A 14,233-nucleotide genomic window follows, 5' to 3' on the forward strand; every position below is an offset into this window, starting at 1 on the left:
GTCCTTGAAATGAACGGCACCAAAAGCAGTAACAGGAACTGGAAACTGTATCCTGGAAACAGGATAGTTTCCAGTTAAAACAAGTTTCAGAAATCTCACGCCTTAGATTAGACCAATAGAAAGCTAGTCAGCTGATGTGAAACCTGATGTTCTAGGTTTTGTCTGAGGTAACACCTAGAAATGCAGAGTAACTGGGATGCAACCCAATCGTCCTGGGCTGGAACACCCGATTACAGGAGCCAGAAAATGGTCGACTCCACATGACAGATTTGAAGAAGCCCTCAAACATCATTTGTTTACCAAAGCTTTAGTTCAGTCATTTACAGGAAAGCTACATGTTCTCCCAAGTATTTTGTGTTTGTTCATTTTAAAAATACTTTATTGATCCCAAAGGGAAGCTAAATGTTGCTGTAGCTCATTATTCAAGGTTTTTCAGAGAGTTGTAGATGCTGATGGTTGTCTTTCCAGTTGGAGTTTATACAGTAAATAGATCTGCAGAGAAATTTTGAGCCATTTCTTTAAACCAACTGGTACAATTTTGGACACAGCTGTACTTAGAAAATAGAAAATCATGTTTTTGGCTACAAAAATTGGTTTGCAAAACTGCATACAAGTTTCGTATATTGTGAAGAAAAATTATTTAGAGAAGGGAAAGAAAAACACATTTATAATCCATATTAATAAATACTCTTTATTTAGTAAATCTTTCTTAACATTGCGCTCTTAACACACCCCGAATTTATTACAAATGGATGTTTATTCTCTGTAAAATTTTTATATTTATACTTCTGTACACATTTCATGGTGCAACCCGTAAGCACTACACTGAAGTGTCACCATAGAGAAGAGAGACAAAGAGAGAAGAAAATGGAAACAAAAATAAAAATAAGACAACTAAAATTCCTCCCCAATATCACAGCTTGCAAAACTTGATTTCATATTCCACTGTGCTCTAACCCCGAAACCCTACACAAGACCTACAATAAATAGCTAGGCTTGGTCAAAGAGAACAACTAACATGTATGAATGTGGCAAATAGAGATGAACAACTGCGTCAGTGTACAAGTGCAAAAGAATCAGAGATGTCGAGAGAAAAAAAAAAATTAATAAATCACGTTAATTTTAAAGAAATGACCCAACAAGACACCGAAGGATACACCTGAAATGTATCTTTTTATAACAACCTTGCAGCAGTGGTCACGAGTGCTTTTAAATTTTTCACGGGACGATGGCGTTTACTTGACGCTGGTCGTGGCGAACCACTTTCCACAGACTCGCTTGCTCCGCTCGGTGGCACGGCAGTAGTTGGTGAATTTCTCCTTGAGGAGCTGTCGGTACTGGTGGCGGTTGCTGTAGAAGGACTGGTTCTGTTCTAGAAATGCCTGGATTTCGTCCTGCGTCAGACCGCTCTCTTCATCGGACGTTACCTCGGAATCGTCCTGATCGAGGAAAAGGATAAAAGATGGTCACGTATGATCCAAATCTTATGGAGTGTTAGAGCCACGCCACGTACATAAAGTCCTTCATCCTCATAATATGACTTTATTCTTGTAATTTTAGTTTTTATTTATATGGCCCTAATAATCCCACCGTGTAATCTGAACAGTAGATTCATAACTAGTTCTCCCAACATTAAATCTAAAGTTAATTACTACTTTTCTACTGATGCCGATCAGAACAGGGCAAAATAATAATAATCTTACCAGGAGTTCCACCAAGCTTAAATTTGCCTTTGTAGGCCTCATGTGAAGGCTGAGGTTGCTTTGATGGACTGCGCATGGCGACCGTAGTGCAATGTTAGCGAGCTTATCGCCACATAAGGAGGAAAAAATGTCTTTGGTTCGACAAGTGCTTGCTGACGTCAGATTGTGCCCTGTGGTGTTCCCGTCCGACGTACAACCTTCGGTTTTTGGCTCCTGAGGGAACATTAGAGTTTTTACCTAGAACACGTGGCTGAATACGCCGCATTCAACAAACTGGCATGTCCTCAGTTTGCTGCCTCACCTGATCGTTGCAGCTCTTGCCCTTTTTCTTCTTCTTTTTACTCTTGCACTGACTGTTTTCCTCAGAGTGCGGCCAGCAGTCCACACAGCTGTCTGTCCCGTCCTCCTCTTTGTCTTCGACACAGTGGTGGACGTTTGGGTAATCCCCTTCAGAGGGCAAGTAAGAGCAGACTGTGAGATCAGAGGGACAACATTTCACATACAGGGTAAAATATCTGTGATGAACGTCTGTGTGTGTTTAACCTGGACCTGCTTCGTGGTTGCACATTCCCTCAGAGCAGGCGACGTCGGAGCCTTCTCGCGATCCCATCTCGCTGCCCTCCATACTTGATGAATAGCCGCAGTCGCTGCCATTACTGTTGTGGGACAAATCTGAGGACAGCGTTGTGTCCCAACTTGTTATTTTTCTTTAAATTCACACCCGGCAGGACTTAGACGTGTATATATATATTGTGTAAATGGTTATACTTTGCTTGGTGTTGTCTGAGCAGTTACAGGAGGCGTTTCTGCTGGTGGTCACTGTCTCTTCACACCCAGCCTCTTCCTCTTCCTCATCGTGGCTACCACAGGCCTTACAGCTGCCCTCAACTGAATCTAAGGAACCCTGTGACACCAAAACAAAAACATTGAAATGCAGAACTGTTGGTTTATATTAAAGCCCACTAGCGCTGTGTGAACTCAGAATTTCCACCTCATCCAGGATTTTCTCCTTGTTCTCTGCCTCCTGCTCAGACAAATCAAAACCACACTTGTTTTTGCGTCGGTTTTTCCGTTTCTGTCTCTTCTTCTCCAGTTTCAGTTCTTTGGCTCTCTCCTCCTCCGACAGTTCCTCCACAAACTGCTCGAGCCGACTGATGCCCTGCATCTTCTCCACTGCCATCTGGAGGTCAGACAAACACTCAGTTAAACGCCGAGTGGCAAAACTGTGCGGCATCCACAAAGCGAACGTGGAGTACCTCAAAGCTTTTCCGTAGTGCGTCGATACCCAGATGGAACAAGATCTGCCACGTCTGTTCCTCAGCTCGTAGTTTCTGCCAGATCCTGTGCAGCCGCTCGTAGAGATGAATGCCCAGACAGGTCAGAACTTCCTCTTGTGCAATATCAATCGTTTTCGCGTGTCTCTCTCTGCGCCTTGAGGTGGGTGAAATAAAAACAGCACAAGCCAAAACAATATATATTAGCTAATTTCCTGAAAATCCTGACAGGATTAAAGTATAACACACCTTTTATTTACTCATAATTAAGGTTGTAAACAAATAATCCATCAATTTCCAATTAATGCTGTATCAGACTAAAATTAGTTCCAATTGATTAAGTAATACTGTCCACTTAGACCACATGTGTCAAACTCACATGTGTAATCATATCCGGCCCGCAAGACCATTTGACATTATTGTTATTAATGGCCCGTCGATATGAACAACGCCGTCTCATCCCTAGACGTCATATTCTGACGTTTTAGTCACTGCCGCACTGATAACGCAATACTGCACAGAACTACACATCCCACAATGCAACGCTTCGGCTGCCTTGCTGCGCACCTCCCGCGTCCATTCAGTCTTGCCATCACAAGATATCGCGCAGATAGCCGGTAGCCGAAGATACCCCTCGCAATGGCGAAGAGAAAAGTTGATTCTGAAAACAGAGCCTTTAATAACCGATGGGAGGCTGAGTATATGTTTACCGACATTGCCGGTAAACCCGTGTGTCTCATTTGTGGCGCTAATGTGGCTGTAATTAAAGAATTCAATCTAAGACAGCACTTTGAGACAAAACATAAGGATAACCTGAAAGACCTGGATGCAGAGCAGAAGAAACGGAAAGCAGAAGACTTAAAGAAGAATCTGACACTCCAGCAGACGTTTTTTACCCGTGCAAAATCTCAAAGTGAAGCTGCTGTGAAAGCAAGTTTTATCATGGCAGAGATCATCGCCAAATCAGCACGGCCATTTACGGAGGGAGAATTTCTGAAGAGCTGCATGATCAAGGTGTTCGACGTCTTATGTCCAGACAAAAAGCAGATGCTGGCAAATATAAGCATGAGTAGAAATACGGTTACTGATCGAATTTGTGAGATGGCCACCGATTTAAGAGCACAGTTGAGTGAAAGAAGCAAAGACTTCATTGCCTACTCTCTTGCTGTGGATGAAAGTACTGACATGACTGATACTACACAACTGGTTATCTTCATCCGTGGAGTGGACTCCAATTTGCGCGTAACAGAGAAAGTAATGGACATTAAATCGATGCACGGGACGACGACTGGAAAAGACATTTTTGAAAAAGTATGTCAAAGTGTAACCGACATGAAACTGCCCTGGGACAAACTTATTGGACTTACAACTGATGGAGCACCGGCTATGTGCAGTGAAAAATGTGGACTAGTGGGAAGGATGCGAGTGAAGATGCAGGAGGAGAACTGTACTGGTGAGTTAACAGCATATCACTGCATCATACAGCAGGAAGCACTATGTGGCAAAGTCCTAAAAATGGACCATGTAATGAGCACTGTAACGCAAACCGTAAACTTTATCCGAGCTAAAGGGTTAAATCATCGGCAGTTTCGGTCCTTTATGCAGGAGATGGATTCAGAATTTGCAGACATTCCTTATCACACAGAGGTGCGTTGGTTAAGTCGGGGAAAAGTTCTCAACAGAGTTTTTGAGCTCAGCAACGAAATCTGTCAGTTCATGGACAGTAAAGGAAAAGACTCCACCGTTTTGAGAGGTGAAAAATGGAAGTGCGAGTTGGCGTTCCTGGCTGACATAACAGCTCATCTTAACGCCTTAAATCTGCAGCTCCAGGGACGTGACCGCATGATCACTGACATGTATGATGCGGTGAAGGCGTTTCAAGTGAAGCTGCTTTTATGGGAGACACAAATGCAACAATGCAACTTGCCTCACTTTCCCTGTTGCCAAGTAATGTTGAGCGAAGTCAGCACAACTGTGTTCCCCAAAACACCGAGTTCGCACGGCGGTTTAGTGACTTTGAAGCACAAAAAAAAAAGTTTGGAGTTGCTTTGCACGCAACCCATTTGCCATTGATGTTGAAACTGCACCTGCGCAGATTCAGATGGAACTGACTGAGCTGCAGTGTAATGGGACACTGAAGGCAAAGTGTGACACTGCAGGGCCCACATAGTTCATTCACTCTATCGCTGCAGCAATGCCCCAGTTCCGTCTTCATGCAGCTCGAACCTTGTGCATGTTTGGGAGCACATATCTGTGTGAGAAGCTCTTCTCAGTGATGAAGATTAACAAAACAGCACACAGAAGTTGTCTCATTGATGACGACTTGCAGTCCATCCTGAGAATCTCCACACCACAGGACTTCACACCAAACATAAACCAACTTGTTGCCAAAAAAAGATGCCAGGTGTCCGGCTGCGATCAGAGCAAATGATCAAATCAGAGTCATAAGAGCAAAGAAAACTGAATGATTAGAATGGTTATTTCTGAAAAGTACATATTTTATGCATATTTCCAGGTTTTGTAGCGTGTTCATATTTCTACTTTTGACAGGAGATATTTTTAAGGAGAGCAAAATCTTTTGGGATATTTAAGTTTATTTTTTTAATATATATACATTGACATAGGAGCAAAGGAATTTGAATGTTATTTTAATGTTAAGTTCTAAGTTGTATAATTTAACATGATATTTTTTATTTAGAGCAAAATAATAAATACTGTATAAGTGATTTAAGGTTTAAATTTAACATTCCTGTCTGTTTTCATTCCCATTAATGTTCCAAAAACAAGTGTGTTTAAGTGTGTCAATATACGTTTATCCTGGTTGGCCCAGTTTGGCTACCAGTCAGCAGAGGGCGACCCTGTTCATCCTTAAGTGGAGCCAGTTGATACAGAATCAAAGATGGCAGAGCCATACCGGAACGAGAAAGGAGAAGAGGTCCAAACAAAATCTCAAACAAAAGTTCTTGATGTGCTACGGATTTGAAGACAGAAGCGGAGAGCAAAACGCAGAAAAATTGTAACATGATAGAAAAAAACACAATGCCAATAAGAAAGGTTGATTTTTAAGGCTGTCGTGAGTTACTGCACTTCATAGCGTTCCTTGAAGAACAACTAAAGTCGGTGCTCCTGTGGGAACATCTCTTCGCTCATAGAAAATTAAGTGTTTCACACATTTTATTCTTTTCATCTTTTATTTTTCTATCTAGCAAACTAAGAGGTCCCTGTTTTGTTATATTTTATATGTTTAAGGTTGATAATGTGTGAGAACCACAATTTTCAGTTTTTTCAGCCAGTATTTAATGCAGCTGGCACAAAATAATGGTAAAATTGTATGATTTTTTAAATGTTTTTAATTCAGAATATTATGAGAAATGTCGTCTATTTTAGGGAAAGGCCCTCTTGATACAAGAGAAACTCGCATTTTTACAAAAAATGGCCACCTATCAATCATTTGTCGAACAATAAGATCACTCAACTCTAGATTGACTCATAAATCGATAACTTGCATCCAGAATCGTAATGCATTCGCCAAACGATAAACACAAAAATAAATACAACTTACTCGTAACCTCCCGAAAACTCAGGCTCTGCCCTGCCGAGTAAATGAGCGATGAAGTCCGTTTCACAGCACACGTGGATGTGCCGCTCATGGGGGCAACAACAGAGACCCTCGTACAGAGCGGCGCAGTATCCCTTCTCCTCGCTGGAGTCCACCTCTCCAACCAGGATGTTGTATGCTCTGATCACTTTATTCTTACAGTCTGTGCAAAACCTGTTGGAAGTCGAAAGCCAGTCGGTTTCTCTTCGATCACAAAACCACTGTTTTAGCACGGGTGAGTAAATATTTGCTGAGCAAATGGTCTGGTTACGATGAAGTACCTGTGTTTCCGCAAGTACGTCTCCAGCGTCTCAAGCAGACAGGCACTGTCGATGAGGACCACCTCGTCCCTGCATTCTTGAGACATCAGCTCCCACACGTCCATCCAACTTCCCCTGGAGCATTTATAGCAGTGTTATAACATGTAATGCACAGCTCTGACAGCTACAAGGTAAAGTACACCCTCAGTATCCAAACCAAATATCTTAGCTGTTTGTTTTCCACTGAGTTAACTATTCAAAATAATAAGAAAAACAACATTTTTGTAAATTGCTAGACATATTTACCGCATTCTTCATAAAAACAAGTAAAACTTCTAAGACCAAAAATGTGACAATAAGAACGGTACTTACCCCAGGGGTTTAGGTTTGTGAGTGTCTAAGGAGTGCAACTGGCAGCGCTTATTCTTTTTACTTTTTGGAATGGCGTCAATCATGTCATTTAACTTTGAACTGCAAAAGAAAAAATACAATCGTTCTTGTAATAATTGAACTTTTTCCACATTCTTTCAATCCGTTTACGAACTGAAACAAATTGGTACATAATTGTGAACCTGAAGTGAAAGGAAACATGGTTTTCTTTATTTAAATATGTGGTAAGCATTTGTATTCAGTACTTCCCTAGAATCACCTCATGTTGCAATGACAAACGCATCTCTGTTGGGATGCGTTTCTACCAGCTTTCCAACATCTTGTAGTCTTACACTTTCCTTGAAAACTAGCTCAATGCATTCACCAATCAAAGCTTAATAAAACAGTGGCAATCCACCGTCTCAAGGAGACTCCTTGGTCAAGTCGAAGAAAGTTAAATGGTTTGATGAGACCAAGATGGAGCTTTTTGGCCATCACGAAAGACGCCGTGTTTGGGATGTACCAAACTCTGTACATCACAACAAAAACACCATCCCCACTGAAAAACATGTTTAGCATCCAACTCAAGCTACACAGACACTGTTTGAAGACAACAAGGTTCTGGAGTGGCCTAGTCAAAGCCCAGACCTCTGTCTGATAGAGAATTTGTGGTAGGAGCTGAAAAGAGCTGTTCACAGCTGGTTCACAGGTAACCTGACAAACTTAGAACAGTTTTGCAACGAAGAATGGAAAGCCGCAGCAACCAGATGTGAAGCCTGATTAAGACTTACCCACACAGAGTCCATGCAGCCACAGGCGCATTTACTAAATACGGACTTGAATGGGGCGAATATTTATGCAATGACTTATGTTATGCTAAACATTTTTATTTGTCTTTTAGTAGAAGTTAGCTTTCACTATGGCATTCAAGAATTTTTACAAAACATTTTTTGCTAAAAAAAAGCCAAATTTTGCTGCTCAGGATTGGCTTATAAAAACAATAAAAGGGTAAAACACCCAAGGGGGTGAATAAGTTTTATAGGCACTGTTCCTTTAAGCACTTGGAGCTGCTGCTGTAACTGCAGAAAAGGCAATTCTATAGTTCTTAAAAAAAAACAAAAACCAAACACTTAAGCAAGGCCCTGTAATATCAGACCTATGCTTTTTAAGTCTAAATATACATATTTTCTAACAGCAATTAACAAAATAATTGATGCTATCGCAATAAAAATAATGCAGGCAAACTAGAAAGGGGAGAACAGTGAACATTATGTTTTCTGCTGTACTACCATCAATAAAAATAAGAGAAAAGTTTTTTCCTCTCACCCGTGGATGTAGAACAGTGTATAAAGCTTCTTCATGTCTGCCAAACAAGCCTTGGTGACAGTGAGCATGCCCTTGGGTTTCACTGTGAGGGGCTCCAGCGCTGGGTTCCCCGTCTCCACTGAGTGAGAAAAGAGGCGCTCCACGCTTCGTCTGCAGCCCACGCACGGCACCAGCTGGGATAGCGCGCTGTACACCTCTCTGGACGACACCATAAAGGCGATATTCAGGTCCTGCTGCTTCAACTTGGAATAATACTATGGAAAAAAATAAAATGAAACCGTCATCCATTTGTCCTCCACACTAAATCCTAGGGACGCACAGATTAATTTGTCCTCACTTCTGATTCTGATACCGATATCTGAGGTCTGTTGTCGGCCGATTCGATACAAAAAAACCAGTCACTGAATTAACTTATAACGTTTCTTTTTTCTTTTTAAACATAGACATAAATGTACTGAATTGCAAATTGATAATTGTATGCAAGTTTTGTATGCAGTCTTACATGCAACAATAGTTTCACAAGCTTGGTCAAACATGGAAAAAACAACAACTTTAATTTGTTCAGTCAGTGCAATTAGCAGGATAACAGCCGATGTACAATAAATAATAAAGAAACTGACAAAAACAAAAGGTTGACTACCTTGATCAAACATGGTAAAAATAAACTGAAACAAACCTTCTTTCAAGTGGCTCAGATGGAGCAATTAGAAATTATAATTATAATGTAAAATAAGTAATAAAACATGACCTCACTCAAAGCACAGAATTAGACTTAATAGATCTGCCCATTGTCACCGATACCCGATCTAGAATTTTTAATAGTCGGGACAGATACAGATATTAGCATCGGTTGAGTGCATCTTTACTAAATACACACAAATATCATTTAGGCTTTGATTTTTGTATGTGCATGTCTGCCAGATTAGAAGAAATTCTGTGACACAGTGTGTAAAATTACCTCAGAAAATTGCTTCCAATGAGCAAGGGTTAAGTCAGTGCCTTCAGCGTCCATGAAACTGTCAGGAAACTCCATCACCATCTGACAACCATTAAAGCACAACAGGTAATAATGACGCATCTAAAACTCCACGGTCACGTTTCACCCATGCTGACAGAGGCACAAGCAATTAGTTTGGTATTCAGATCAGCAGTTTAGTTTCAGACTGTTTGTACTCCAGGTACGGTTGTGTCTTTGCGAAGAACACAATCCGATCTTGGCTTTCCGACGTCAACATCCTTTCAAGCACTGCCTGAACATGCCTCGACGTGATGTGAAAATGGAAAAAAGAAACCACAAAACTGAAACCGTACCCATTTGTTTCAGAAAGTCAGGAAAAATAATCGGAGTTGTGTTGGGCAGAAAAAAAACCCCAATGCTGATTCTGCTCCATTTCTGCTTGTACTTTACAGGGTGATTTATAAGGGTCTATCTTCCCAATTGCTATTTGATGTGCTCTCTGTGATTATGAGGACCTACCGTGAGTGTGTCATCAATATACAGGGGAATCTGTCTCGCCAAAAATGGGTAATCCTCCTCGCCTTCCCTGCAAACTGCTACCAGGCGTGCCATGTCTTCTCTGTGCTGTAGATCAGCTCACCTGCAGGTCACACACACACATAAACACACGCACAAAAGACAGAATGATGTGCAGGGAATGACTACATCAAACCCTGAGCACAAGCTCCACCAGGCTAATGCTACCCTACCTACTCCAGATAATTGGGGGCTGATATAATCTTGGAACTAAGAATTTGTCTTTGGGGTTCCAAATCACAAGAGTTTGCCTTAAAATATAAACAAACTCACCAAACGTTACAAACTACTGTTATAGCCACTCCTAAAGTAGCTCTAGCATGGTTATCTTGACCCAGATTTGCCCTGCTAAGCTAGCAAGCAACCTGGCAAAAGAAAGCTCTGGGAAATTTCTAAGTTATTAGCTTTACAAAATGTATTTCTAGCATTGTACAGCTTACAAAGCCGCGTTTGGAACGTTCATCTGTATCTGTTGCCTTTTAAACAATTACCTACTGATTTCCAAGTTAGCCTGCTAGCTAACTGCACTTCACAATATAACTTCCGAAATCAAATATGCCGTTCGGTTGAATTTGGGCGCACTGTTGTTTATCAAATGGTGTCCCTTTCGCCATCAAAGGTAGGTTGGAGTATTATTCCAGCTTGACTTCGCCCTGTCGGTGATAGCAAACCTGGCTAACCTGCTTGTTAACATCGCTGCTCCCCACAGCTAGCGTCAGCGAGCTAACCTAAGCTAATAGAAAGTTGGAACTATGAGTAGCTACTTAGCGACAGCCGTGAGTTTCTTTAAAAATATGCCGACAATACTGACAACAGAATAGTGTCTTCGTAAAGAACAAATACGCATAGTTGAACTTTTGAACAATTTCCACTTACCGTCGTCTGGAACTTATCTTAAAAATAAACAAGTGCGACAGTTAGTGAGCCTGCTGCGGTGGCGGAATCTTCATTACTGATTTCACCTTTGCCCCCCCCCCACATACACTGGTACGTAATACGGATGATGTGGTACGTACTGCCTCCGGGGGGCGCAGGTGAGCACAAAAACTGCCCGTTGATCAAAGAACAATTTCGATGTAATTTATTGCCGAATTTTATTGCAAGATGTATTTTGACGTTGTGATTCATAGCCCTCTACTGTTTTTGCCAATAAAAATATGATATACTAAGTGCAGTATTTAATTGTATATATCAATTACAAATATGTGAGCATATTACCCGGATGATTAACATAAACAGACGATTAACAAAGTAAGAAGATAAAAAATGGCCAATAAAATGCAATTATAAATTTCTGAAAAAGCACAATTTTAACCTAAATATTTTATAGTTCTTCATAAACACGTTCTTATTAGACATTTTCTACCATGACTACCAAAAGTTCCAATTTAAGTTTTCAGGGCCTTTTAATGATACACAGTAGCAGAAAATGTCAAAATGGGAGGAAAATAATAGTTTCCAAAAATGTATAGAAAGAAAACATGACAAGTGTTTACCACTCTTTATTTTGATACCCCTAAATAAAGTGTCCCCAATGCCTTCAGAAGCCAACTAATTAGCAAATAGACTTCATTTATTTTCAATATAAATACAGACATTTGTTAAAATATTAGTAAACATCAGCTATATGAAGACCAAGGAACACACCAGACATGCCAGTCAGTTTAGGAGATGTTTAAAGCTGGGTTAGATATAAAAATATCCCAAGCTTCAGTTATTGTTACATTTCAGGTTCATTTCGGTTCATCCACGAAAGAATAGAGTTTTTTTTCTCATGAGGCTTTATATTTGAAAGTCCCCCAAATATACAAACACAAAACATTTAGAACAATATCACCATAAACAAGCACAAACACAAAACTAACCCCATATAGATAACATTTTCGTTATTGTTGTTGTTGTTCCATTGTTCCAAATTTCAGTGCGAGTAACTCGAGCTTCAAATAAACGATGAAAAAATAAACCCAAGGAAAACGGTGCGCTCACAAACGTTACCAGAATTTCACTGCAATTTCACAGATGTGCAAAACATATATAACAAGGCAGTTCACAAGCATGTATGACAATAAAACACACACTGAAAATGAGCTGCTACAGCTGAGCGTGTCCACGACAGCATTGGTCACTCCGGTCATGACGTTGGAGAGCAGGAAAAACATCAGCTGATTCCTGCTGACGGCCTGGATGAGGCAGAGTCTCTCCACTTCGACTCTGCTTCTGGAAACCGGAGAATCCGTCTTCTTCTCCAGAAAGTTCATGGACGACGGCAGAAAACGACAGGCGGACGCTCCTTTGGAGAACAGTATGACCATGTCAGCCAGACCTAGGAGGGACATGAAAAACAACGACTGAGCAACGCTCCAGATGACGAAGGGCAAATTCGCCGAGCGGCGAGAGACCGGCTCCACGAGTGTCTGACATGCGAACAAAGCACCGTACGACACCAAACTTCCTAGGGAGAGGGTGAACAGCATCTTGAGGCAATCTTTGACTTGATGTCTTTGCTGCATCACATAGAGTCCAATCTGAACTCCTGCTAGATAGATGGCAACGTAGCCGGCTATGGAGAATATGCCCTCCTTGTTAGCGTGCACGAAATCCTTTCCTCTGTCCCTATTGTGCATCAGGAAGGTCTTTAGTTCGGTTGTTTCCAGGGCGAACTGATAACATCCACTGATCAGAAGGGCAAAGAGCCACGACTGTCCAGCTGGTAAAACAACCAAAAGAACAGAAGCTAGAAGTCTGACGATGGCCAGCGTGAAGAAGAAGTTCCAGTGGATGCCATATTCCGTCATGTGCTCGTGATAGCCGGTCATTTTGATGCTCACCAGCCGCCCCAAACCTAGAGCAAGCAGAGGCCAGACAGACAGGATCTGCTTCGTAACATGGCTCATCTTGGATCCCGTGACTTCCCTCCTCCGTGCCTCAGGACTGACAAGTGCGTTTGCAAAAACAAACGCCCCGACTCCAAAGTCCATAACCCCTGTCCCGTAGGTCTCTGTCTTCGCATATCGCCTCGGAAAGACGCTGAAGTCGACGGCGAGGATGCTGATGGCTGTTTTCACGTTTACAAATACTCTGAAGAGAGTCACGAAGGGGACCTGGTGGAACTGAACGCTGCTCTGAAGGAAGTTGCTGACGATCTTCTGTGGCTGCAGAGCAGAGGATTGGAAGCTCGTACGACAGATGTAGCAGAGCACGCAAGCTGAAATAAGAGTTAGGCACACGATGACCTGGAGAAGAACATTGCTGAGAATTGTGCATGATAATACGAGGGGAAGGACGAGCAGAGAAAAATCAAGGAGTAGATGGGAAATCAGTGGAAGTGGTAGCGGTAGAGTCCCTTTGGCCTGGTAGTAGAGGACTAAGATGAACGCTCTGTGGATGAGACAGACTGGAGCGAGAAACGATCCAAGAGTCACCTCTCCCAAACTGGTCCCGTTGAGATTACTCACAAACGCCTCCTTTACTTCCTTTTGAGCCATAACCTGCAAACATTTAAACACAAGCAGTTTATTACAGGACGCAAGGGGCAGTGTATCCAAAAAACATCAAGATTATATTGAAACGGTCAAGGAACTTTCCTTTCATGATGTACATCTACAACTTTCACTATACGGCCCTCAGAGAACCTTAGACACAGTCATAAAGGGATCCTGAAATATTATCTTTGCAGTACATGAAACCACAGTGTCGCCTGCTAAGATCATCTGTTCATATCCTAATTTACTGATTTAGACTTCTCTGTACACAAACCTTAGCTTATTCGCTAAGAAATATACGCAAAGAGCAGTCAATGCGTAAGTTTCCACGTTCAAAACAGGCGCAAATAATGCCCTGCTCCCTAAAGCAGCGTCCTACATGCAAGCGACAACAGTCAACAAAATTATTAGTTTCATGTTTTTTGGAAACGTCAGAAACAGCAAGGTGTCTACTGACCAGCACTTACCACGACTTCGTCTGTTAAAGATGGAGGATGAATAAATACCTGTTTAACAGCATTATTATTTTTGCTGGCCGTGTAGAACCTGTTCAGTGATGGCACGTTTGCTCACTTCCGTATTCACGACCCGTGATGCATTCAAGAACACTGGGTTTTTTGGCACTTCTTGAGGTGTTTAGTAAATGAAAGTTAAACAATTTTCTCTTCCTTATACTTTAATAAAATA

At 41.6% G+C, this 14,233-nt stretch overlaps 2 protein-coding genes across 6 annotated transcripts; both read right to left on the reverse strand.

The window, feature by feature from the left end:
• Window positions 1-671: 671 nt before the first annotated feature.
• ggnbp2 (gametogenetin binding protein 2) lies at window positions 672-11,098 on the reverse strand. 3 transcript variants are annotated; one of them, XM_008428095.2, is made up of 14 exons: window positions 10,941-11,098; window positions 10,008-10,128; window positions 9,489-9,569; window positions 8,531-8,784; window positions 7,208-7,306; window positions 6,857-6,970; window positions 6,540-6,749; window positions 2,960-3,134; window positions 2,695-2,883; window positions 2,472-2,607; window positions 2,253-2,375; window positions 2,005-2,150; window positions 1,704-1,916; window positions 672-1,439 (listed from the first exon to the last, which is right to left on the reverse strand). In XM_008428095.2, exons 2-14 carry the CDS (start codon window positions 10,098-10,100, stop codon window positions 1,236-1,238), a joined length of 2,037 nt encoding a protein of 678 aa, XP_008426317.1. In that variant the 5' UTR covers window positions 10,101-10,128; window positions 10,941-11,098; the 3' UTR covers window positions 672-1,235. The 3 variants fall into 3 exon arrangements, with proteins under 3 accessions (XP_008426317.1, XP_008426314.1, XP_008426316.1); XM_008428092.3 differs by having other exon boundaries at window positions 2,005-2,174; XM_008428094.3 differs by having other exon boundaries at window positions 2,247-2,375.
• A 455-nt stretch (window positions 11,099-11,553) lies between these two features.
• On the reverse strand, window positions 11,554-14,184 carry pigw (phosphatidylinositol glycan anchor biosynthesis, class W). Of its 3 annotated transcripts, none has more exons than XM_008428097.3 (2): window positions 14,053-14,184; window positions 11,554-13,552 (listed from the first exon to the last, which is right to left on the reverse strand). In XM_008428097.3, exon 2 carries the CDS (start codon window positions 13,547-13,549, stop codon window positions 12,056-12,058), a length of 1,494 nt encoding a protein of 497 aa, XP_008426319.1. In that variant the 5' UTR covers window positions 13,550-13,552; window positions 14,053-14,184; the 3' UTR covers window positions 11,554-12,055. The 3 variants fall into 3 exon arrangements, with proteins under 3 accessions (XP_008426319.1, XP_008426318.1, XP_008426322.1); XM_008428096.3 differs by having other exon boundaries at window positions 14,014-14,158; XM_008428100.3 differs by having other exon boundaries at window positions 14,004-14,145.
• Between the last annotated feature and the right edge of the window lie 49 nt (window positions 14,185-14,233).

The sequence above is a fragment of the Poecilia reticulata genome, chromosome 14 (genome assembly GCF_904066995.2).
Source record: "Poecilia reticulata chromosome 14, P_reticulata-male-v2, whole genome shotgun sequence".
Taxonomy (NCBI): Eukaryota; Metazoa; Chordata; class Actinopteri; order Cyprinodontiformes; family Poeciliidae; genus Poecilia; species Poecilia reticulata.